We start from the raw sequence: 24,397 nt of genomic DNA on the forward strand, positions 1-24,397 counted from the left end.
TTTAATATATATTGTTTTCATTTTTGTAAGCATCCTCTAAGGTAAAGAATATTATTTTCACTTTATAGGTAAGAAATATGAGGCCCAGAGAGGCAAGTTCAGGGCATACTAGAAAAGAACTCTTCCTATGTCCAGCCTGAGGCTCTTTTCACTGTCTTGAATCACCTTTCCAAACACATCAAGTTTTAGCAAGGTCAGTGCTCTCCCAGAGCTGGTCCAATCTAAACTGGCTTCCCAAGAAGCACTCACCTGCCGTTCATCAGCACCAGAACAGAACGATTGTTGACTTGATTATCATTTTTGTGCCTTTTCTAAAATCATACAAGAAAATGTTCAGGAAATAGACATAGAGCGAACTGCATTTAGAAGATTAATATTTTGAACTATTATTCAATGTAGTTCCTCTTCTTTGTAATTCTCCCTTACCCTCACTTCTTCACCACCTTCCCCCCCAACCCCTGGCCAATTCCAAGTTCTTCCACCATTAAAACCAGACCAAGAAGCTGGTTGTCTCTGAGAAGTTGGGAAAGGAGGTCAGAAAAAGAATCAAGCGAGAAGAAAGAGACAAACTCTTTGTTTTAATATCAAGAGCCAAAGCCTGGGGTGATGAGAACAAATAACTTATGTTGAAAGCCACAGAGGAGAGAATGCAAAATCATGGGCCTACACCTTGGTAGGTGGAGGGAAGTTATGTATTCACAAGTATATCAATACCCCTACCCTCAACCAGAGTCAGCATAAGAAGCTTCTACCATGGATGCAACGAAGAAAGAGGAATAGAGGTCTATTCAAAGACCAAATAAGAGGGTGACAAATAAGGGTATGTCCTGATGCTAAGACTCACATGAGTCCCTTTCCTTTCAGTTGAGATTACTCCCTGGGAAGAGGGCAGAAAGAATCCTGAATTGGTCAGAATATTTCTCCTAAAGAGACTGCGTTCTAACCCAGAAGGAACTGCGTGGGTTATCCTGAATTGGCAAGATTAGCTTTCGGCTCTCATTAAAAAAGGGCTGAGATGGTGAGGTGGTGGTTATGAGTTACGTTGAGTTTAGTTATGGAAAATGAAGTTATATTTTTGCACATCTGAGTTGTGTCTGAAATTTAAACCACTATATATGTAAATTCTGGGTTTAAAGAGTCACAGAGTTAAAGAGCTGGAGAAACACTCTGCTCTTAAACTTTGATATAAAAATCAGAAGGACTCTCTTAGGGAAGCTCCAAACAGGTCAACACGATGGGCTTCCCAAATCCCACTGGCAGGCACGGTTCTGTAAGTTCGCCCTCCCACCGGGCCCTGCTGTAACGGAGCACGCAGGAAGCCACGCTGCACGCACTCCTGAGAGCCAGCTTCTCCCACCAAGGCCGGGGAAGGAGCCAGCCTCTGCTGAGTCACGATGCTCGCTAAACCCAGAGGGTTCCTAGCTGTGTGCGCCTGACAGAACCGAAAGCTGGAGGGGGAAATACGGAGAGTCGGAGAGGAGAACGGGAATGTAGAAAGGGGAGATAAAGACCGGAGAAAGCAAGGGGGACAGGAAGGAGGGCAGAGGAACATAGAAATGGGAGAAGGGTGAATTCAGAAAGAAGGGTAAGAGCGAACCCAGAGAGAGCTAAGTGAAGGCAGAGGTGGGTTACGAAGGCGATGGAAGGAAACCTGGAAAAGGCGGCAGGAGGAAGACAGAGAAAGGCCTTGCGTGACCCCTTTCTGGCCATGGATGGCTCACCAATCTTGGGCTTACAGGATTCTCCTATGCCTCTGGCACAGATAAGGACATAGGGAAAGGAAATACCTCTTTCCCTTCAGTGCTTCCTTCTAGTATTAGGCAGTTCTGGGGAGTCCTTCATGCTCCCTCCCTCCCCAGCCTGACTAGGTACAGTGAGGGAAGAGAGGCCCTGGAAGCCACTTCACCACATCATCGATGGCATCTTTCACTGCTGTTATGGAGAGCACCACCATCAGGGGGACCACAGTCGTGTACCATGCCAAGGAGGAGATCTGGGGAATCAACTGGGAGAGGGAAGGGGAGAGAAACATGGGTCAGAAAGCTTAAAGGACAATGTATTTCCTCCCAATCCCCACTCCACCACCATTTTCACCCCCCTAGATTCATAACAAGTTCAAAAATCCTAGTTGCTTTCCACTGTTACAACCTCCAAATAGCCACCCCAATATAAGCAAACACCTCCTAAAGATGAAAGAAGAGGAGATGATAAATTGCCAGGTACTGTCCTGAACTCTAATATCTTTGTCTTGATGGCAAAGAGCCATTTCTCTTCTGATAACGAAGGTGCTGGGGGTAGGGCATGAAGTGTGGACGTGGGAGAACCACATAGCGCCTACACCCCTTCAGCACCGGGAGAAACGAGATGGCCTGTCTCTCTCTCCCAACCTGGGCCTACTCTGCTCTGCTTCCGTGCCCCGCGCTGATGTTCCAAACCATTCTCCTCCCTTGGTGCTCCCACGTGTTAACTTTCTGCCGGGGAGGCTGGGATAAGGAGGAGGAACGGGGCTGCAGCTGAGGCGGGGGTGCAGAATCAAGTCTGTGGCCTTCCACGGTTAAGCTGAACTGCGGTCATGTAATCACGGTGAGGGAGCACCCCTTACTTGGGACTCGGCGACCTTGTCTCCTTCCTCTTGGAGAGGCTTGTTTCACCCTGGCTAAGCCTGACCACAGCTATTCTAGGAGACTGGCCTGAGACTCCAGCCATTCATTCTCCTCTTGTCTAAAGAGAGAAGACATCTCTCAGTTTAAGGAGAAGGACTGATTACATAAGCTGACCCCAGAGAAGCTGATAAAATATTCTGTGGAAAAGGCCCTAAAAGGTAATACCTGTAGAAGAAGCAAAAAGAGGAAATATGCATTTGCAAGTCTCTGGAACTGTTCAAACAGGTTCATAGGCAAGAAGTTTAAGACACTATATTTTGCAGTTTTGACGCTATTATCCTGTTAATAAAAGAACACAAGCACAATTAGAGTAACAAAAGACTCTACCTCCAAATCTTAACAAAAAGGACCAAGACCACTTCATAAAATAGGAAAAAGCTAATAGCCTCCCAACATAGTGAGGAAGGAAGAAGTGTTTGTCTCCAGACTCTTGTCTCTGAGGCCCAGAGAGGCTTATGTATGTATGCAAAGATGGCAAGGTTGATCAATATGGGACATGTTTAGGAGGGGCAGGATGTATTTACTCCCTGAGTAGAATTCTTTGTTTATTGATGCTATTGATAATAATGATGATAATAAAATCAACAACAGTCAAAACTTATTAAATATTTACCATGTGTAAAGTACTATGCTAAGTACTTTAGTACTATTCTGAGTATTTTAGAAAAAGCAACTTATTTAATTCTCAAAACAACTGTAAGAAGGGAGTAATATCACCTTTTGAGGATGTGGAAGCTGAGGCCCTGAGGTTGCATCATTTGCCGAAGACTATCCAGTTTCTTGTGGAGTTGAGACTGTGCTGTTCCCTGAGCCCCGGTTCACTTGTGCAGCCATCCAAACGCTTTCCTTCCTCAGAACCAGAAATCTTTCTGTTCATCTCATCCTCTGACTCAAGGTCCTTCTCGGTGCCAAACAGTGGGCAAGTTTGCCATTTGTGTTCTCTCTGCTCAGAGCTCTCTACTGAAGCTTTTCTTGAGTCTGGCAAACCCATTTTGGTGTGTCTTTACATGTTGCTTTCAGTGCTGAAAGATGTCAGACGCCAAAAGCAAATGACTGTCTTTCAACCTTAGCCCACTGAAGGTTCCTACACTGGTTGCTTTCAGCACTGGAGATCACTTGCCCCTTAATTGTCCCTGGGGAGGTCTGAATAGTTTTGGCCTACATCTAAGCTATCATTTTGCTGAGTAAAAATGGGAACTTGCTACCTCTTCAATGCTGATCTCAAGATGTTGACAAGACCATCTTACTTTCTACTTTTGGCTCTTCAGTTGTTTGACCTAAGATGTAAGGGTTTGAACCTAAGAGCTTAAGAAAAGTAGGAGAATGAGACCAAATAATCCCCTAAGGACAGGGCTTCTCTCCCACCTCCTCTACCTATAGGGTCAAACAAGAACAAACCTACCTGCAGTCCTGGAAAACAGACACTGCTTAAGCATGAAGAATCTTTTCTGGGTCCTACCTTGGGAAGACATCTGAATAACTCTTGAAGAACCAACATCTTTTTGTCCTAAGGCTAAAACTGGCCTTGGGAGACTAGACAGGCAACCCAGTCAAGTCTTGCTTAAGGTCTATTTCCCTAGGGAAGAGAAGCTGGTCAAATAGCTTAGCACTTAGGAGTTTAGAGATCCAAGTTAAACCTAAGATTTCCTTGGTATTTCTCCATGACTTTTCAATTAATGATCAATCAAACACTATACATTTCTCAAGGTTTGTTCTGTTCACAGCTCTATGCTGGGCTATACTAGTAGAGACTGAAAAAGAGTTAAATAAAATCTGTTCTGGAAAGTTCACAGGTATGTCTTGAATGGAGTTCTAAGTAAATGACCTCTAAGGCCCCTCTCAACCCTGAGGGTAGGTTATTCTAACATAGAAATGGTTTTCTGTGATTTTAAGATAGCCTGAATTCCTTAGTGTCTAAGTCCAGATGACTCTGATACTTGGGCCCAAAGATCTTTTGATCTTTTACCTTACTAAAGCAGCTGGCTTTAGTAAATTTTCCATTTGACTTTACAGTTAATGTATTTGGTTTCTACTTATTTGGGTAGCATTTTTTTTAGAAAACAAAGACGAAAGCTATGATGATTCTGTCCCAAGATAGACTTCAGTACTTTTTTACTTCTTGGCGACTAGAATGTTTTGTCCTACTCTTAAATGTCAAACCAGAAGCAAGAATCTGAAGGATGTAGAACATTTGCTTAACTATGGATAATTCCTTTGACATGATAGAGATGGTAGATTTGGGCTTTGGGGGCATTTATTTATTTGGGCAGGGATATCCCCAGGTGGCTCAGACAGTAAAGAATCCACATGCAATGCTGGAGACCGGGGTTTGATCCCTGGGTTGGGAAGATCCCCTGGAGGAGGGTATGGCAACCCACTCCAGTGGGATTCTCTTGCCTGGAGAATCCCCATGGACAGAGGAGCCTGGCGGGCTTCAGTCCATGGGGTCACAAAGAGTCGGACATGACTAAGTGACTAAGCACAGCACCCGGCTGACTGCTAAAGTGGAAAATAGAAAACAGAAGGCCCAGGATATAACGAGAATCAGGAGTTACAGGGTTGAAAAGAGGAAAGGCAGCAGTGGTGGTGGTGGTTCAGTCACTAAGTCACGTCTGACTCTTGTGATGTCTGTGGGATTTCCCAGGCAAGAATACTGGAGTGGGTTGCCATTCCGTTTTCCAGGGACTCTTTCTGACCCAGGGATCAAACCCATGTCTCCTACATTGCAGGCAGTCTCCTGCATCACAAATGGATTCTTTACCACTGAGCCACCAGGGAAGCCTAAAAGGAGTAGGAATGGAAGAAATTAGAGAAATAGGGAAAAAATGAGCAATGGGTAGGGCCAGGGAAATGCAATGGTTGCTAAGTACATAAGAATCAGTCAAATCTGTTTACTTGTTCATATGTAATAATTATTTGCACACATTTACTGAATTTCATTTATGGGCCAGATATTGTGATGGGAACAGTAGTTACAGAGATGAATGAAATTTGTACCCTTCTGTTAAAGGGTAACAGTTAGAGAACTAACATTTTCACAACCATATTTAACTCTAACAACCACCATGTACAGTGAACATTATTATGATCTTTCTATAGATGAGGAAACTGAAGATCAAAGAAGTGAAAATAAATAATGTGCCTAAGGATACAATGTTAGTAAGGAGTAGAGCTATGTTCAAACTCAGAGTGATGCCAAACCCTGCACCGTAGAGTTACTTAGAAAAAGTTTAGACAACGGAAAAGGTAGAGAAGGAGAAACCTGTTCCCACAGCCATATCCTAAATATTGTTATTATCCAGAGCCTCTCTAACTCAGAAATCATAAACTAGTATCCTATAGAGACTACTGTATGTATATAGTGTATATATATGTGTATATATATATATACACATGCACATAGACATACACTATATACATAGTATATATATACACACACATATATATCATATATAGTATTTATACACATATATATTATATACTTACAGCACTATATATTAATATATCTACATATGCATAAAGTAACATATAAGTAAAAATTGCTTCTAATTGTAAAAGATTAGAAACAATCCAAATGTCAATTTGTAAGAAAGTGGTTACATAAATTATGCTATCTGCCAGGGAAGCAGTTGAAAAAAGAAGGAAAATGCTATTATGAAATTATAATTATGAAAACATTTCCAGGACATAACGTAACGGTTCAGAATAGTTTAAGAAAGTGGGGAAATGAGAATATATATGTGTGTGTGTGTGCGTGTGCGTTTGTGTGTATATTTGCTTTATTTGCACAAAGAAGCACTGCTGAATATATGATAAACTAATAAAAGTGATTCCTTCTAGGAAGCAGAGATGTGGACAAGGATGGGGTATTGGAGCATGACTTTTAAACCATGTATCTTTTTATCAGTTACTTATTTATAAATAAATAAGTGAATAAATAATAAATAAATAATGAATAAATAAATAAATAAGTGAAAATGAACAATTTAATAGAAAATGGGCAAATACCATTAACAGTTGTTTCCATAAAAAGATGTACAAAGGCTAATTAACAAAAAAATTACTGCTCTCACTCAAAATTAAGGAAAGATAGATAATGAAATGTCATTTTCCACGAAAGGGTCTGGTAAAGATAGAAAAGACTGACAATACCAATGTGGCAGGAATATGGAGAAGTGAGATGTCTTTGCTATAGATAGAAATATAAATAGATATAACCTTTTCAGAGGGCAATCTGGCAATATGTATCAAAAATTTAAAGTGTTTCATTTTTGATCTGGCCAATTCACTTCTAGGAAACTCTCCTAAAGTATATTCACACAAATGTGCCAAAGAATATGGCATATAAAATGGTGTTCATTTAGGGCCATTTATCACAGCAAATTATTGGAGAAATTTTTTTTGGAGGGGGCACCTGGATATAAATGGAGATACTTAAAATGTTAATCAGTAAGAAACTGGTTAAATCAATTAAGGTATATTGATACAATGGAAGACTATGTTGCTATTAAATGAATTAATAGCAGGAGGAGAAGGGGATGACAGGATGAGACGGTTGGATGACATCACCAACTCGATGGACATGAATTTGAGCAAGCTCTGGGAATTGGTGATGGACAGGGAAGCCTGGCTTGCTGCAGTCCATGGGGTCACAAAGAGTCAGACGCGACTGAGCAACTGAACTGAACTGATAGCTAATATTGCACAGGGGTTTCTGAATGGGTCTAGTTGGCCCTTGAAACACTCAGGTGTTAAGCACAGCAACACCTGTGCAGTTTAAAATCTGTATAATTTATAGCTGGCTCTCAGTGTCTGAGGTTTCACATCCACTGATTCAGCCATCCTTGGACTGAGTGGTACCACAGTACATATTTCTTGAAAAAAGATCTGTATGTCAGTGGACCCATGCAGTTCAAACCTGTTATATTCAAGGATCAATGGTAAACAGTTGAGGATTCTTATCCCTAAGAGTGTACCATGTAAATTGTTTCAGGTCTTGGCCTTAAGAGAAAATAGTAAAAAAATATGGAAACGTGGTTAAAAAATCAAATAAAAATTATAACTTTAAATAGTAATGTCATTAATGTAAAGTCTTCTGATATTTGATATTCTCAGAACACGATGATTCACTGTGAAAAGTTCTGACTCCCTTTTAAAAACTCATAAAGTATTTAAAAGGTAGATCATGCAAGGTTTTCAATAATGATTAAATAAATTGGCAAAACAGAAATAATGAATGTTAATAAATTCTAGTCAAATCGTAAGATATGGGTTGAAAATGTTTACAAAATTTACTTTGACACACGTGTATTTGAAATGATAAGTAGATTATTCTTAATGTAATTTGCATATATATTTGCTTTTTTTTCCTTCTTCTTAGGAATTAGATACACTTAAGCAACAGCTAGATTCACTGAATATGAAAAAAGAGACCAAAAAAAAAACAAACAAACAAAAAAAAGAGACCTTGGAATCTGTAAGTATAAAATGAAGTAAAAATTTTCATATTACTCAGCTGCAAAAGGTATTTCAGTTGAATATATTAATGGAACTCATTCAGGTAAATATTTATTAGTAGTTTACTAACAGAAGTATAATTTTTTTTCCCATTCAGAACTTCAAATATCCTAGTTAAGTAAAAAAGTAGATTCAGTGGGCATGGCAACCCATTCCAGTATTTTTGCCTGGAGAACCCATGGACAGAGGAGGCTGGCAGGCTACAGTCCAAAGGATTGCAAAGAGTCAGATATGGCTGAGTGATTGAATTGAACTGATTAAACGAATTAGGAAGGTCTACATGTATTATCATAGAGAGATATCTAAGTGGCAAAATAAAACTATGAAACTATGCTTTCATTTGTTCAAGCTAGAGTATTTCTTTTCAAGGAGCTATATATGAAACCAAAATTTGAGACACATCCTCCCCTGAGCCTAGGTCACTGGATTAACCTGGTTTCTGAGCCCTCACTGCACAGCCCTCATTGTACAGGAGCTTGAAAGAAAGTAGAACCTATGTTGTAGGATTTACATCTACAAGGAACTTCCTGCCTCACTGACAATGGGGAATATTAGAGAAAAACATCAGCCCCCTCTTGAAATAGCTAGAGACCAGATACTTACTGGGTATCCAAACAGACTGTTAAATTCTCTATTGTTGGCTTGCAGATATCTCTCTCGTTCTGAAAAAGACGAGAGAAATGATGAGCAGGATGCCCCTCTGAGATGAGCCTGGGATGCTGGCTGCCAGTGACTTCACTAGCATCTCACATGTTCTCACCAAGAATATCTGTCCACAAACAGGCGTTTGTCTCTTTGTTCAAAGAATCAAGCAATACGGTAAAAATGGAAACCCTCAAGTGTTCAAGCTTTCTGGAGGCAAGAGGACAAGTAACTTCTGAGGAGCTCTCCACCATTAATGCTTCTAGTAACCCTAGACTATATTTCCACAGACAACAGGCTGGCCTGCATCAACATTATTGCCAAACACAGAAACTCAATCCTCCTTCATAAGTTAATTACAGCAATAGTTTTAGATATCTGAGGTTCTTTCTAAGGCCAGCCTTTCCTAAATTTGCTTGACTAAATCTGAATTAATAAATCATTGCCAGTATCTATTGCACAGAAACCAGTGTGCTGGATGCTGTGAGGAGATAAAAAGATAAGTAAGGCAGAGGCCTTACCTGCGATTTAGTGGAGTTGGCCTGACAACACCACATGACAAAATCATCACATCAAAACACACAGATGTCACAAACTATTACAGATAGCTCATTACTGTGTTATAAAACATCTCAAAAATATAAATTATCAACAGATCTTTCTGTCCTGAATAAAACATTCCTATAGCCTCTTGAATTCTTCATTGGTTCAACAAGCATTTACTGAGTTTCTTGGCAGGTGTTAAGCCCTGTGTTATGAACATTCATGTACGAGTTTTTGTGTGGACTTGTTTTTATTTCTCTTGGGTATATACATAGGAGTAGAATTACTCAGTCATATGGTAACTCTGGTTTTAACATTTTGAGAAGCTACCAAACAGGTTTTCACAGCAGTTGCATGATTTTACATTCTTACTGACAATGTATGAGAATTCCAATTTCTTCATATCCTTGCCAACACTTGTTAAAGACTGTGCTTTTTTTTTTTTTTTTACCCCAATGGCATTTATTAAATGAAATAAAGAAACACTCATGGTAAATCTTCTGCCGTCCTCCATGACATATTATTTTAACTATCTTAGTGGATATGAAGTAATGTCTCATTGAGATTTTGATTTGCATGTCCATATTGACTAATGAGGGCTTCCCTGGTCGCTCAGCTGGTAAAGAATCTGCCTGCAATGCAGGAGACCTAGGTTCAACCCATGGGTCAGAAGATTCCCTGGAGAAGGGATAGGCTACCCACTCCAGTATGCTTGGGTTTCCCTGGTGGCTCAGCTGGTAAAGAATCTGCCTGCAATGCGGGAGACCTGGATTCAATCCCTGGGTTGGGAAGATCCCCTGGAGAAGGGAATGACTACCCACCCCAGTATTCTGGCCTGGAGAATTCCAGGGACTAATTAGTCCATTGACTAATGATGATATTGAGTATCTTTTCATGTATTTTATTGAACATCTATATATCTTCTTTGGAGAAATGTCTATTTAGATTCTTTCCTCATTTTTAAACCAAGTTAATTATCTTTTTATCACTGAATTATGAGTTCTTAATATGTTCTGAATAGAAATCAGTTATAAGTGACTTGCAAATATTTTGTCTCTTATTTTAAATGTCACTTTTATAATGTACCAAATTCTAACATATTGAATATAATTATGGGTTTTCTTAAGCCTCCTGCATTGACAGACAGGTTCTTTACCATTAGCGCCACCTGGGAAGCCCCTAATTATGGGTTTTCTATTAAGTTCTAGTCTATCCATCTTTAAGAAAAAAATTTTTAATTGAAGTACAGTTGGTTTATGATATTGTATTAGTTTCAGGTATACATAAAAGTGATTCAGTTGTTTATATATATATATATATATATATATATATATATATATATGATTTTTTTCAGATAATTTCCCATTATACGTTATTATGAGATACTGAATATAGTTCCCTGTGCTATATAGTAAATCCTTGCTGCTTATCTGTATTATGTATAGTAGTTTTTATTTGTTAATCCATACTCCTCATTTATCCCTCCCTCTATCCGTCTTTTAAGTTATGTAACTTTTAATACAGGAAAGAGAGTCTTCTATTTTAACATCTTCTTGGCTATTCTTTTTTTAAAAAGTAATTAATTTGGCTGTGCTGGGTCTTAGTTGCGGCACGCAGGATCTTTAATTGTGGCATGTGAACTCTTCATTGCAGCATGTGGGATCTAGTTCCCTGACCAGGGATCGAATCTGAGCCTGGTGCATGGTGAGCGCAGAGTCTTAGCCACTGGACCCCCAGAGATGTTTCTTCTTGGCTATTCTTGTCTATTTTCTCTTCTAGGTAAACTTCAGAATCATTTTGGCCAATTTGCTTAAGATGGGAGTTTTAATTAGAGGTGAAGACAAAGAAAATTTTATTCACTAGATCCTGGGGATGGAGTAAAAGTGGGTTATTAGAAAACGCAGAGCTCCCTCCCATGGGAAGTACAGTCAGGTCTGGAAAGTCACACTGCATTTCTCAGGGGGCTAAGAGAGTATGCTTCTGAAAGCTGAGGAGAGAGCCAGTGACAAGACAGGGACCTGTATGGTTCTTCATGTAACTTCCTTTATTTATCCTCTGGTTGTCAGCAAAAATTACTAAAGATCATGAAATCAGAACATGATTAAATTTCTTACAGAAAATATCTAAGGGGCCAAAGTCTGCACATTGGGCAATGCTTGAAGTTCAGAATTTGCACTAATTGCAGGAAAGGTGAAACTGAGATGTTTAGTTCCTTTTATCCAAGGATTTACATACATAGATTTCAAAACTGCACAGATGAATCTGGAGACAGATGACACTTCTGCACTGTTAGTCAGTCCCCCATTCAGCAGCATACTATATCCCCGGAGGGAGATTGCTATGCCTGCAGGAAACCACTGCTTTGTACATGGTGATCACATCTGTACAATCACCTTGCTAAACAATACATAGATTCAAGGGATTAGATCTGATAGAGTGCCTGAAGAACTCTAGACTGAGGTTCGTGACACTGTATAGGAAGCAGGGATCAAGACCATCACCAGAAAAAGAAATGCAAAAAGGCAAAATGGTTGTTTGAGGAGGTCTTACAAATAGCTGTGCAAAGAAGAGAAGTGAAAGGCAAAGGAGAAAAGGAAAGATATACACATTTGAATACAGAGTTCCAAAGAACAGCAAGGAGAGATAAGAAAGTCTTCCTCAGTGATCCATGCAAACAAATAGAGGAAAACAATAGAATGGGAAAGACTAGAGATCTCTTCAAGAAAATTAGAGATACCTAGGGAACATTTCATGCAAAGATGGGCTCAATAAAGGACAGAAATGGTAGGGACCTAATAGAAGCAGAAAATACTAAGAAGAGGTGGCAGGAATACACAGAAGAACTGTACAAAAAAGATCTTCACGACCCAGATAATCATGATGGTGTGATCACTCACCTAGAGCCAGACATCCTGGAATGGGAAGTCAAGTGGGCCTTAGGAAACATCACTACGAACAAAGTTAGTGGAGGTGATGGCATTCCAGTTGAGCTATTTCAAACCCTAAAAGGTGATGCTGTGAAAGTGCTGCACTCAATATGTCAGCAAATTTGGAAAACTCGGCAATGGCCAGAGGACTGGAAAAGGTCAGTTTTCATTCCAATATCAAAGAAAGGCAATGCCAAAGAATGCTCAAACTACCTCACAATTGCACTCATCTCACACGCTAGTAAAGTAATGCTCAAAATTCTCCAAGCCAGGCTTCAACAGTACGTGAACCATGAACTTCCAGATGTTCAAGTTGGATTTAGAAAAGATAAAGGAACCAGAGATCAAATTGCCAACATCTATTGAATCATTGAGAAAGCAAGAGAGTTCCAGAAAAACATCTACTTCTGCTTTATTGACTACGCCAAAGCCTTTGACTGTGTGGATCACAACAAACTGAGGAAAATTCTTCAAGAGATGGGAATACCAGTCCACCTGACCTACTTCCTAGGAAATGTGTGTGCAGGTCAAGAAGCAACAGTTAGAATTGGACATGGAACAACAGACTGGTTCCAAATAGGAAAAGGAGTATGTCAAGGCTGTATATTGTCACCCTGCTTATTTAACTTATATGCAGAGTACATCATGAGAAATGCTGGGTTGGATGAAGCACAAGCTGGAATCAAGATTGCCAGGAGAAATATCAATAACTTCAGATATGCAGGTGACACCACACTTATGACAGAAAGCGAAGAACTAAAGATCCTCTTGATGAAAGTGAAAGAAGAGAGTGAAAAAGTTGGCTTAAAACTCAACATTCAGAAAACTAAGATCACGGCATCCAGTCCCATCACTTCATGGCAAATATATGGGGAAACAATGGAAACAGTGACAGACTTTATTTTGGGGGGCTCCAAAATCACTGCAGGTGGTGACTGCAGCCATGAAATTAAAAGACACTTGCTCCTTGGAAGAAAAGTTATGACCAACCTAGACAGCATACTAAAAAGCAAAGACATTAGTTTGCCAACAAAGGTCCATCTAGTCAAAGCTATGGTTTTTCCAGTAGTCATGTATGGATGTGAGAGCTGGACCATAAAGAAAGCTGACGGCCGAAGAATTGATGCTTTTAAACTGTGGTGTTGGAGAAGACTCTTGAGAGTCCCTTGGACAGCAAGGAGATCCAACCAGTCCATCATAAAGGAAATCAGTCCTGAATGTTCATTGGAAGGACTGATGCTGAAGCTGAAGCTCCAATACTTTGGCCACTGATGAGAAGAACTGACTCTTTTGAAAAGACCCTGCCGCTGGGAAAGATTGAGGGCAGGAGGAGAAGGGGACTGAGGATGAGATGGTTGAAAGGCATCATTTATTCGATGGACATGAGTTTGAGTAAGCTCCGGGAGTTGGTAATGGACAGGGAAGCCTGGTGTGCTGCAGTCCATGGGGTCACAAAGAGTCAGACACAACTGAGTGATTGAACTGATCTGAACGACATAAACACAACTGAGTGATCGAACTGATCTGAACGACATAAACAAGTGTAAGTCTTCGCTGGGCTAGTTTACCAGCCAGCTATGAAGCTTAAAGTTTGTTCTCCTGGACTAGTGTGTTTCTTTCTTGTTGTTTCATTCTTGCGATTACTAGGATTAGCTGAATAAAGGTGGGGGAATTTGAGATGGGACTGACAAAAAGTTTGGTTGTACTTTATTTTGACTAGTTAGTGGCTTATTTACAACCTGATGATATGAGAGCTTCTGTTAACCATTATAGCTTAGGTTGTCCAAAGCAAGGGACCATGTACGGCTCAGATAACTTAGACGCAGCCAGGATTCAGAGGTGCTGCATGGCCTATGCTCTTTTCACAGGAACTTTCTCAGAGACCCAGATGGCTGCCTGATTAAAGCAGAGCACCAGGGCAGAACTGGCGTCTCCATGGTGTCAAGGTGGTCCGGTCCAGGAGCAGGGTGCTTTTCTCCCATGTTCATTCTCAATTTGCTCAGGCATTGGTTAATGAAATCAGTCTCTCCCCTGGTGTTTGCCTTTCCAACCAAACCCGACACACCAGCACAGCCTCTAAATTTTTTCAAAAGTATTATTTTATGCTGCTTGATAAGTTTCTAATATTTTCTTACTGAACTTCACATTTCTTATTAAATTTAATCCTAGATATAATTATGTTTTTATAATTAATTTAAATTGGAGGATAATTACTTTATGGTATTATGATGGTTTTTGCCATACATCAACATGAATCGGCCACAGGTATACATGTGTTCCCCCACCTCCATACTAACTATGTTTTTAACTTAATAAAGGTCTAACAGGTTTTCCCAGCAACTTATCTGGGTGTAGCAAGCTATTCTGTCTAAGCGTAGCAGCCCTGAGGGATACCTGGAGTTGACGCTCTGCACAACAACTGAATACATACCTCCCTCTTTGAGTTTAGGAGTAAAATAAAGCAGGCAGATCCCAAAGCTCAGAGCCTGAGTTGGTGGAGACAGACTGAGACTTCAAAGTGAGTAATGGGATTAACCAACACCTAGTTCAGGCTCTTTGATCCCAGACCTGCTATGAAAAAGAAGAGTAGGATTTTCACCATGAAGGAAAGAAAAAAATGAGGCCTAGAAAGCTGAATTTCTTAAAAATGCCTCTGAAAAAAGGAAAAGCTGGAACAATGAGAAAAGTGGTTAAAACTTCAGTGTGCACAATCATCGAGAAGAAACTAAAAGTCTGAGAGAAAAAGAAGACAAACTTAAGGAAAGACTTAGGAAATAGAGTAGCCAGTCATATTTAAGACACTAAAAGCAGAAAAAAAAGTTTTAGATGAGATAATAAAAGATTAATTCAAGATTCCCTAGGGCTTCTGAATATTGTTGAAAAAAGACTGGGATGACCAAGTGTTTTCCCCATCGCATGTTAATTCAAAGTTTATTTGTGTTTGGCTGAAACAAGAGTAACAAAATGTGAATTACAGATGAGAAGTTAGAACTATAGAAGATTGAAAATTAGCTTAGACAAGGAGAGTCTAGGAGATGGTCTAGTTGAAGTAGTCATGGCTATGGAATTCAAGGGGACAAACATTTAGCTCTTTTTATGGCTGAATAATATTCCATTTGTGTGTGTGTGTGTGTGTGTGTGTGTGTGTGTAGGAGCTGGGATAAAAGGAGCTAAATATACACACACACACACACCACATCTTCCTTATCCATTCATCTGCCTGTGAACATTTAGGTTGTCTCCATGTCTTGGCTATTGCAAACAGCTGCTGAAAACATATGGGGTGCATGTTCTGATGATGGCCATTCTGACAAGTGTCAGGTGGGTACTTCATTGTAATTTTATTTGCATTTTAATAATTAGTAATGTTGAGCACCTTTTTCATGTGCTGACTGGCTATCTGCACTTCTTTTTTGGAGAAATGTCTGTTCATTTTTTGATTGGGTTGTTTGGCTTTTCTGTTGCTGTTATTGAATTGTATGAGCGTTTAGAAATTAAGTCCTTGGTCACATGGTTTGCAAATATTTTCTCCCAATCCATAGGTTGTCTTCATTTTGCCTATGGTTTCCTTTGCTGCACAAAAGCTTGTAGGTTTGATAAGATACAATTTGTTTCTTTCTGCTTTTATTTCTATTGCCTTGGGAGACTGACCAAAGGCATTGTTGCAACATTGTTACAATTTATATCAGAATGTTTTTAATATGTTCTCTTCTGGGAGTTTAATGGTGTCATATTTTTAAGTCTTCAAGCCATTTTAAGTTTATTGTTGTGTACTGGTGTGAGGGTATGTTCTGATTTCATTGATTTACAACTATCCTCCATGTTCTCGGTTCATAAGAAGATGCAGGAGAAATTGGTCAGTTCGCCTGTTTTCCTCAGCCCTCTCTCTTTCAGCAGTTCTGAGAGTACAGGCAGACTAGCTGCTTTTTCCCTCTGTTGGGAGTTGCCTGACTTCCTCTTCCTGGAACTAGGGCCCCTGTCCTTGTCATGGCCTACTTCCAAGAATCAGACAACTGCGTAACAACAGAAAGTAAAGAAGATGTAGTGTGGCCTTAAATCAGTGACCTAATTTCATTCTCTGTACCTTCTCCATTCCTCAATAGGAAGCCTGAACATTGAACTACAGTCTGGTTTGCCTTCTCAAAATTTTATGTCAGAAAAAGATTTTTTTTTTTCAAGTCAGGCTGGTTTATCCTTAAAGATGCCTTGGCTGTGATAACCCCAGCTCCTTTTAGTACTTCTTCTATTCACCACAGGAAAGCATGAAACTGGTACAGAAATCCTCTCTCACACCATAGCCAGATTCACTAGCCCTGTCTGTAAAAAGTCTACAAAAGCTGAACTTACCTGCTTCAGCAACTGATTTTCCACATTGACCGCTTCTCTTTTAGCAAGAGGCAGTTGTGAACAATGCGGAGAGGAAGAGGAACACATATTTTCCTGTTCAACTTCCAATAAAAGTACAAAAGATGAGCAATTGTAACAACTTAAAATTTTCAAAAGGCAAAATGGTGGATGGAGGTCCTCATTTTAAGTACAAAGGATTTACTTCTGCAAAGTATACTTCCTTTCCTGGTCAGTTAGCTCAACCGGTAGTTTGGTAGGTTGGGAGTCTATTTATTTGTCCTATATGTGAGTGCACACACATGTGCAAGCATGTATATACTTTTTAGAGGCAATAATGATGTACAGAATTAAGAGTTCACCTACCCCCATTTTGTTTGTCCTCACTTTCCTTTTTAGATATACACATTGCAGAGTAGTTTCAGTTATTATTCCCCGGAACTTCTGTAAGGAAATAAAAACATTTAAAATGAGAATTTCTCATTGCCGATACCATTTAACTTAAACATATACTTAAGAAACTTGGAACTTGACCTCTAAAATCCAAAATAAATCTACCTCTAAAAATACATATGCTAAATTTTAGAATTCATTACAAACATCCTTACCATAAAGTTATAGTTTTAAAACTTGGGAAATAAATTCCACTTTCTGGCAACCAAATCTAAGCTGATAACTATAATCTGTCAGAAAAATTAGCTGAAACTTGGAAACAGGAAAAATAAATTATTGGGTGATCTGTCAGTGAAGTTCTGGGCCTATACCTTTGGTTAGTTTTCTATTGACTGGAGTATTCTATAACTCCATTGGGCAGCAGTTAACTTATGGATTTTCATCTAATATAGATACAAATATTTTATGTCTAGTGGAAAAGATAACTCCAAAATTTAGGACTAACTTTAGGCGCCAGTGAGTTAATAATAGTTGGATGTAAAATGAGAAATGAAGTGCTGGTTATTGTGACAAATTGATCAGTGCATCCTTTCTATAAAAGTATCCAAAATTTTTAAAAAGTAAAATGAAATACTGTGTAAGCCAAAAAAATTCAAGTGTGCTGCAAGTTCTGTACCCCAACCTAAGGTCTGTTTCTTCTGCCAGCAGAATCTGTGTGCTCCTAACCAACATTAGCTATTCTAACATCACCATTCTTGAGGCACCCTGAGAGGTCTCAGGAACCCCCATAGTAGGTTCAAATCCCACAGGGCCATCAGCAGCTTTGAGAGGGTAGCTTGGCTAAATGCACACGAGCAGCACAGCTTGGAATGTGAAATGGTTATGACACTTAACAGCCAGCCAGGGACCTGACTGATGAGTATTTAGCTAGAACCAGGCATTCACCCAATCCTCTGACGCTCTCTGCACGCACATCACATTACATAGCAGCCAACTGGAAAGTACACTTAAGCTGTTAAACTCAGAGGAGGGGTGGAAAAATGTGAGGGAAGGGAAGAAGAAATGCAATGTGGGAGGAAAAAGGGAAGAGATGGAGCAAAAAAAGGAAGAAAAAAAAGGATTAGGAGCCAGAGAACTGGGTTTCATATCAAACTCTGCTTCTAATCAACATGTTTAAGATCTTTACTGCATTGGTAATAAAAAACATTTCCTTGAAAAATAAAAAATAACAATGTGACTTGGGCCAAGTTATTAACCACTTCATGTCTCAAATTTCTCCTACAATGAGACTATTAAAAAAAAAAAAAACAGAAAATAAGTTAAGCAGATACAAGATGGAGGAAAAACTTGATAAGGAATAAATTTGCCAGAGAGAGGTTTAGGGGTAATTACACATAACAAACTAAATACAACATTAGTTTCCATTAGAGGGCTAAGAAGAAGAGCTGTGAGAGGATTAAATAATATATGACAATGTCTCCCACAGTACTTGATATAAAGTAGTCAATCAATAAATGTCAATATTTAAAAATTTTAATATACAGGCCTACCAGATTGGTGAAAAAAATTTAAGTCTAATAATACTGTGTCTGAGAGAAAGTGGAACTACTGGAACACTTACACACTGTTGCTGATATTAAAAATTGGACAACTACTTTGGAAAACAATTTGGCCTTATCCAATAAAACTGACGGAGCATTTAGCCTATAACCCGGCCAGCCCATCTGTGAATATACCCCAGGGAGACTGCCCTAATACATCACGTGCAAGGGTCTGATGGAGCATTTAGCCTATAACCCGGCCAGCCCATCTGTGAATATACCCCAGGGAGACTGCCCTAATACATCACGTGCAAGGGTGTGTGCTGCTAGCACTGCTCTCTAAGGCAAAACTGGAAGCCAACCAAATGGCTGTAACGGTAGAAGAGAGAAGTAACTTGTGGTATGTTCACAAGATGGAAAGCTACATAGTAGTGAAAACGAGTGAGCTAAGCTATACATATTAACATTGTTAAATTTCAGGAATATAATATTTAGGGGGAAAAAAACTGCAAAAGAATACATAAAGTATTATTCCACTTACATGAAGATAAAGATCATGCAAAACTATATCATCAGGGATAAATATGTTCAAGGTAAATCTATAAAGAAAAACAAGGGAAAGAAAAATACAAAATTCAGGACAGAGGTAGGGAGAGGGAGGGGAAGTGGGATGGAAAAGCATACCGAGAACTTCAGGGCACACTGGTGCTCGTGGTGCTATTCTTCACAACCTACAATTTGTTATAAACTTTATTCACTATATGACAATAACAAAAGAACTAGAAAATTAAAGTGAACGTGGTGGTGGTGGTGGTTGGGTCACTAAGTTGTGTCCGACTCTTGTAGCCCACCAGTCCATGGGATTCTCCAGGCAAGAATACTGGAGTGCGTTGCCATTTCCCTCTCCACGGAAGTGAACATATCAGATAGGAAATACTCTTCCCCTCTTACTCAGGAGAGTCATTTTTAAATAACACTTATTAAAAGAGTAGGCCCAATTCAGGTTATTACATTAAAATTTTTATTTTGAGATAATTTTAAACTTACAAAAGAGCTGCAAAAATAGTATATAGAGGATTTCCATACATTCTCAACCCACCTTCTTACATTAATATCTTATATAACCTTAAAACAATGAACAAACTAAGAAATTAACCTTGGTATAATACTATTAACTGAAGTATGGAAAATATTTATTTCCAATTCTTCCCACTAATGTCCTTCTGTTGTTGTTTCAGGACCTAATCCAGGATCCCATGTTACATTTACTTGTATGCCTCTTTCAACCTGTGAGTGTTCCTCATTCTTTTGTTTTTCATAATCTTGACCGTGTTGAAGGGTACTGGCCAGCTCTCTTCTAGAACATGCCCCAACTCGAGTTTGGGGTGCCCTTCACACTGTGTCATATCAGGGGGTACATGCTGTCACATGTACTCCTAGTGATGTGAACCTGGAATGCTTAGCTAAGCTGGTGTCTGCCAGAACTTCCCACTGTAAACCTACTATTTTCCCCTGTACAATTACTAAAAATTTGGGAGGGGGAAATCAAAACATTTTAAAATGAAGACTGAAAAATAGCAGAGTCATAAATGAGTCATCAAGGAAAAGTCAAGAAATAATAATACCAGCCTCTATAAGACATAGTTACAGGAACAAAAGCTCTTTCATTTAGACATGAGAATCTAATGGTAGAAATGAAAGGTCCCACCTTGAACTGATAACCTCCAAGCTGCCTAGACTTTGAAATGAACTGCCTAACACAGAAATGGGGGGGAAGGTGGAGTACTGATCTACCAATCTATTAGAGTTCCAACTGGCATCACACTGCAAACCAAGTTCCCCCAAGCCACAGCGGTGATTCTGTACTGCCAGCATCCTGTACCCTCCCCACACTTATATATAAAAACTAGCGAATTTACGAACTGCAAAGTATTAGAGAAAGTCTTTGTAATTAGCATAGTCTGAAAACTACATAAACTAAAACACAGTGTACTCTAGCAAGGGCATATTTGTGATTCAAACACAGCCAATGACTCAGTACTAGAATATCACAGACGGGCATGCACACAGTCATTACTGACTTTCAAAAAGCAAATCTGTCTTCCAGAGAATAGAGTTCTTTACCAATGAAGGAACAAACCCCGGGTTGACTGGAATGCTTGTGAGAATCTGAGGGAAGGACTCTCACATAGAAGAGATGTGCCCATCAGCCCTGGATTAAAAGAAGAGCTACATTTCCCCCAAAATAGTTGTGTAAAATCATGGATGCTTCCAGCCTACTCCATTTCTCTGCGTTAGCTATTATAGCTGATGCACAAATCCCCAGAGTTACACCAGAAATCAGTGTTCCTCTGTCTCAATCCCCACCCCCATGAATCTCAGCAATGGTAATAGCAGCTTTCTGCTTAATTCTTTCTTCTCTTTTTAAAAAATTCAACAGAAGCACCTATACTAAGGGCTGCCCTGGTGGCTCAGAGGGTAAAGCGTCTGCCTGCAATGCGGAAGACCTGGGTTTGATCCCTGGGTTTGGAAGATCCCCTGGAGAAGGAAATGGCAACCCACTCTGGTACTCTTCCCTGGAAAATCCCATGGACAGAGAAGCCTGGTAAGCTATAGTCCCTGGGGTCGCAAAGAGCTGGACACGACTGAGCAACTTCACCTATACTAAAAAAAAAAAATAAAAAGCAAGTCTTACCCTGAAAGGCTTTTAAAAGGCACAGCCTGAAAACTGCCAGAACTCCACACTACACCTCTCTTCTTAGTTGCAGTCCTTGCCTTAAGTTAAGTTGCTCTGTCGTGTCCGACTCTTTGCGACCCTGTGGACTGTATGTAGCCCACCAGGCTCCTCCGTCCATGGGATTCTCCAGGCAAGAATACTGGAGTGGGTTGCCATTACCCCTCCCTTATTTCAACCATAAATTCTGACAGGAAAACACTCTACGAAAACAAAGATCGTCTAAACTTGGTAACTCTAAACCTCTGGTAGGGGAAGGAAGAGGTTGAAACACCTACTAATCTATGAGGCCACTTAAATGACTAGATCTCCTTCAGTTTCCTATGTCTGATTCCTGGCTTCTGGGAACTTGTCAAATTCTGTGTACGTGTTGTGTGTGCATTTTAAAATTGTTTCCTTTAAATAGGGAAAGTGAAGAGAGCTTCAAAACCCTTGTCTGCAACCTGCTTCTTCCAAAGGTGGTCTATGGATCCCTCATAACCTTCCAATTAACTTGGATTTGGTTTCAAGTGGTTTAAAGCAAAAAGAATATAGGATGAATATAAAACAAAACTTCAAACACAATGGAATAGAAAAAATCCTGCAAAACAGAACAGTTTCTTAGCCACTGCTTTTATTTTCAAACTCATGGTCTTCCCCAGGAGTTATCTGCTCAGCCTATAAGACAGGCTTTGTAAAGCAACTGTGTGCTACAGAACCCCCTCTTTTCTGCCTAGAGTTTTAATTTGGGTCTGAACAAATGTTGGAGTCCACATAATCTCCTGGCACTTGTAATTTTGCTGTCTTGCAGAGAAAGTTCCTTATTAGGTAGTGTAACCCTGAGGCTTTGGGATAATTTATTTTCCCTTTCTTTCAGTCTATAAAAGTGAGTCAGTGTTTTACTAAGCCGGTCTTGACTATTTTACACATACATGTAGTTAACAAGTATCTGTTTAATGGAATCTTAGAAACTAAGCGCTATGTTCTTTTTTAAACAAATTTTATTTGTTTTAAAATTGGGAGCATGAGTGAGATAACAGAAAGAGTGCTGACTATTGCGGAGCTTGAACACCCCTATGCTATTCTAAGCTGGATTTCTAAATTATCTGTACTTGGGCTTCCCAGGTGGTGCTAGTGGTAAAGAGCCCACCTGCCAATGCAGGAGACATAACAGACTCTGGTTCGATCCCTGGGTCGGGAAGATCCCATGAAGGAGGAACTGGCAACCCACTCCAGTACTCTTGCCTGGAGAATCCCATGGACAGAGGAGCCTGGCAGGCTCCGCTCCATGGCGTTGCAGAGTCAGCCGTGACTAAGCACAGCGCAGCACAACCAAATGACACTTCCCCTCGGTTCTCTAGCTTTTTTCATCTACAATAAAAGGCAATACCTGTCATTTCCCTGTATCACTCGCTGCCCCGCCAAAAGTTAATGTAAAGCAGGTTTTTTTCAAAAGCTCTTATGTAGAGCAAGGAGGTTTCAGAACCCTATTCTGAACTGGATTAAGGATAGAGGGGAGAAAGGAGGAGAAAGGAAGAGAAGGGACTTCCTCTCCTTCAACTTGAATAACTCTGACTTTATCTGGGATTTTTCTATACTCTAAATGGAAAAAATTGTTTCTCCTGCTAAAAACATGTTAGAAGATCAGCTGGTGCTTCTGGGGTAAGTGCTTACTTGAGCAAGTGAAAATGTGTGTTTGTAGACGGAACTTAACCTCTAGCTAGTCCTTAAGCAGCCTCTCTCAGTGTACCTAACACTGGCATCTATGTGGTCTTAACACAAATTGCCAACAAAAGCTGGAACTACTGGGAACCACGGAAAATATTTCACCTCCTCACCCCCATATTTGCTACTCCCACGGTCACACCACAGTTCATTAAGACATTTAGTCTCCTCTTCCCTTGTTTTCATGACAATTAATTATGGTTTTCCTCCACGCCTCTTTGACAGCTCTGCAGTGTGATGTGGTAGTCATATACAGATGTGAGAGTTGGACCATAAAGAAGGCAGAATGCTGAAGAATTGATGCTTTCGAACTGTGGTGCTGGAGAAGACTCTTGAGAGTCTCTTGGACTGCAAGGAAATCAACCCTGAATACTCACTGGAAGGACTGATGCTGAAGTTGAAGCTCCAATACTGTGGCCACCTGATGTGAAGAGCTGACTCATTTGAAAAGACCCTGATCCTGGGAAAGATTGAGGGCAGGAGGAGAAGGGGATGACAGAGGATGAGATGGTCAGATGGCATCACTAACTCAATGGACATGGGTTTGGATAGACTCCAGCAGTTGGTGACGGACAGGGAGGCCTGGCGTGCTGTGGTTCATGGGGTTGCAAAGAGTCGGACACAACTGATGTGAACTGAACTAGCGACTAAACAACAGTGTGTGATGTAGTGGAATTAGGCTGACAAATGGCAACCCACTCCAGTATTCTTGCCTGGAGAATCCCATGGATGGAGGAGCCTGGTGGGCTACAGTCCATGGGGTCGCAAAGAGTCGGACATGACTGAGCAACTTCACTTTCTTTTCTTCACAACGCTAAACCCTAGAGGCAGCACTATCAAGCGTATGACCTTGGTCTAGTGAGATAATCACTCTGAACTTCTCCTTATCTCTCACATAAGCATAATCACTTCACCTTGGTTGCAAGGACTCTTCGCAACACAGAGAAGCCTGACAGGTTCCTCTGTCCATGGAATTTTCCAGGCAAGAATACTGGAGTGGGTTGCCATCTCCTCCTCTGGGGGATCTTCCTGACCCATGGCTTGAACCCAGGTCTCTTACATCCCCTGCATTGGCAGGTAGATTCTTTACCACTAGTGCCACCTGGGAAGCCCCCTATGTAAGATAAAGTATGTCAAGTATTTTTTTTACAGTGCCTTGCACATATTTAGGTGAGCTTCCTCCAAGGCACTGTTCTTATCCCTGTTTTTTGTGTGGGTTCTTCCCTGAGTTATGTATGATATCATATCCCCTCACTGCATCTCTAGCCCTGGCTCCTAAAGCTATCTCTGGTTCCAAACTTAAACAGTTGGACATTTCCTCTTAGGTGGTCACTTGCATCTCAAGATAAACATATTCCAAAATGACATTGCTTACCTTCTCTGCTAGTT

General features: G+C 40.1%; 1 protein-coding gene across 3 annotated transcripts in view; it reads right to left on the bottom strand.

The window, feature by feature from the left end:
• Positions 1-24,397, bottom strand: part of LOC122453344 (phospholipid-transporting ATPase FetA-like) — a 100,051-nt gene that overhangs the window by 52,909 nt on the left and 22,745 nt on the right. For all 3 annotated transcript variants that reach the window (XM_043487333.1, XM_043487332.1, XM_043487331.1), the window contains exons 2-6: positions 17,003-17,080; positions 8,784-8,842; positions 2,829-2,942; positions 1,907-2,005; positions 250-311 (exon numbers count right to left, since the gene is read on the bottom strand). In XM_043487333.1, the coding sequence (XP_043343268.1) occupies positions 250-311; positions 1,907-2,005; positions 2,829-2,942; positions 8,784-8,842; positions 17,003-17,045 (377 nt within the window). In that variant the 5' untranslated portion in view covers positions 17,046-17,080. The remainder of the gene's footprint in view (positions 1-249; positions 312-1,906; positions 2,006-2,828; positions 2,943-8,783; positions 8,843-17,002; positions 17,081-24,397) is intronic.

This window comes from Cervus canadensis, chromosome 14 (assembly GCF_019320065.1).
Source record: "Cervus canadensis isolate Bull #8, Minnesota chromosome 14, ASM1932006v1, whole genome shotgun sequence".
Lineage (NCBI taxonomy): Eukaryota > Metazoa > Chordata > Mammalia > Artiodactyla > Cervidae > Cervus > Cervus canadensis.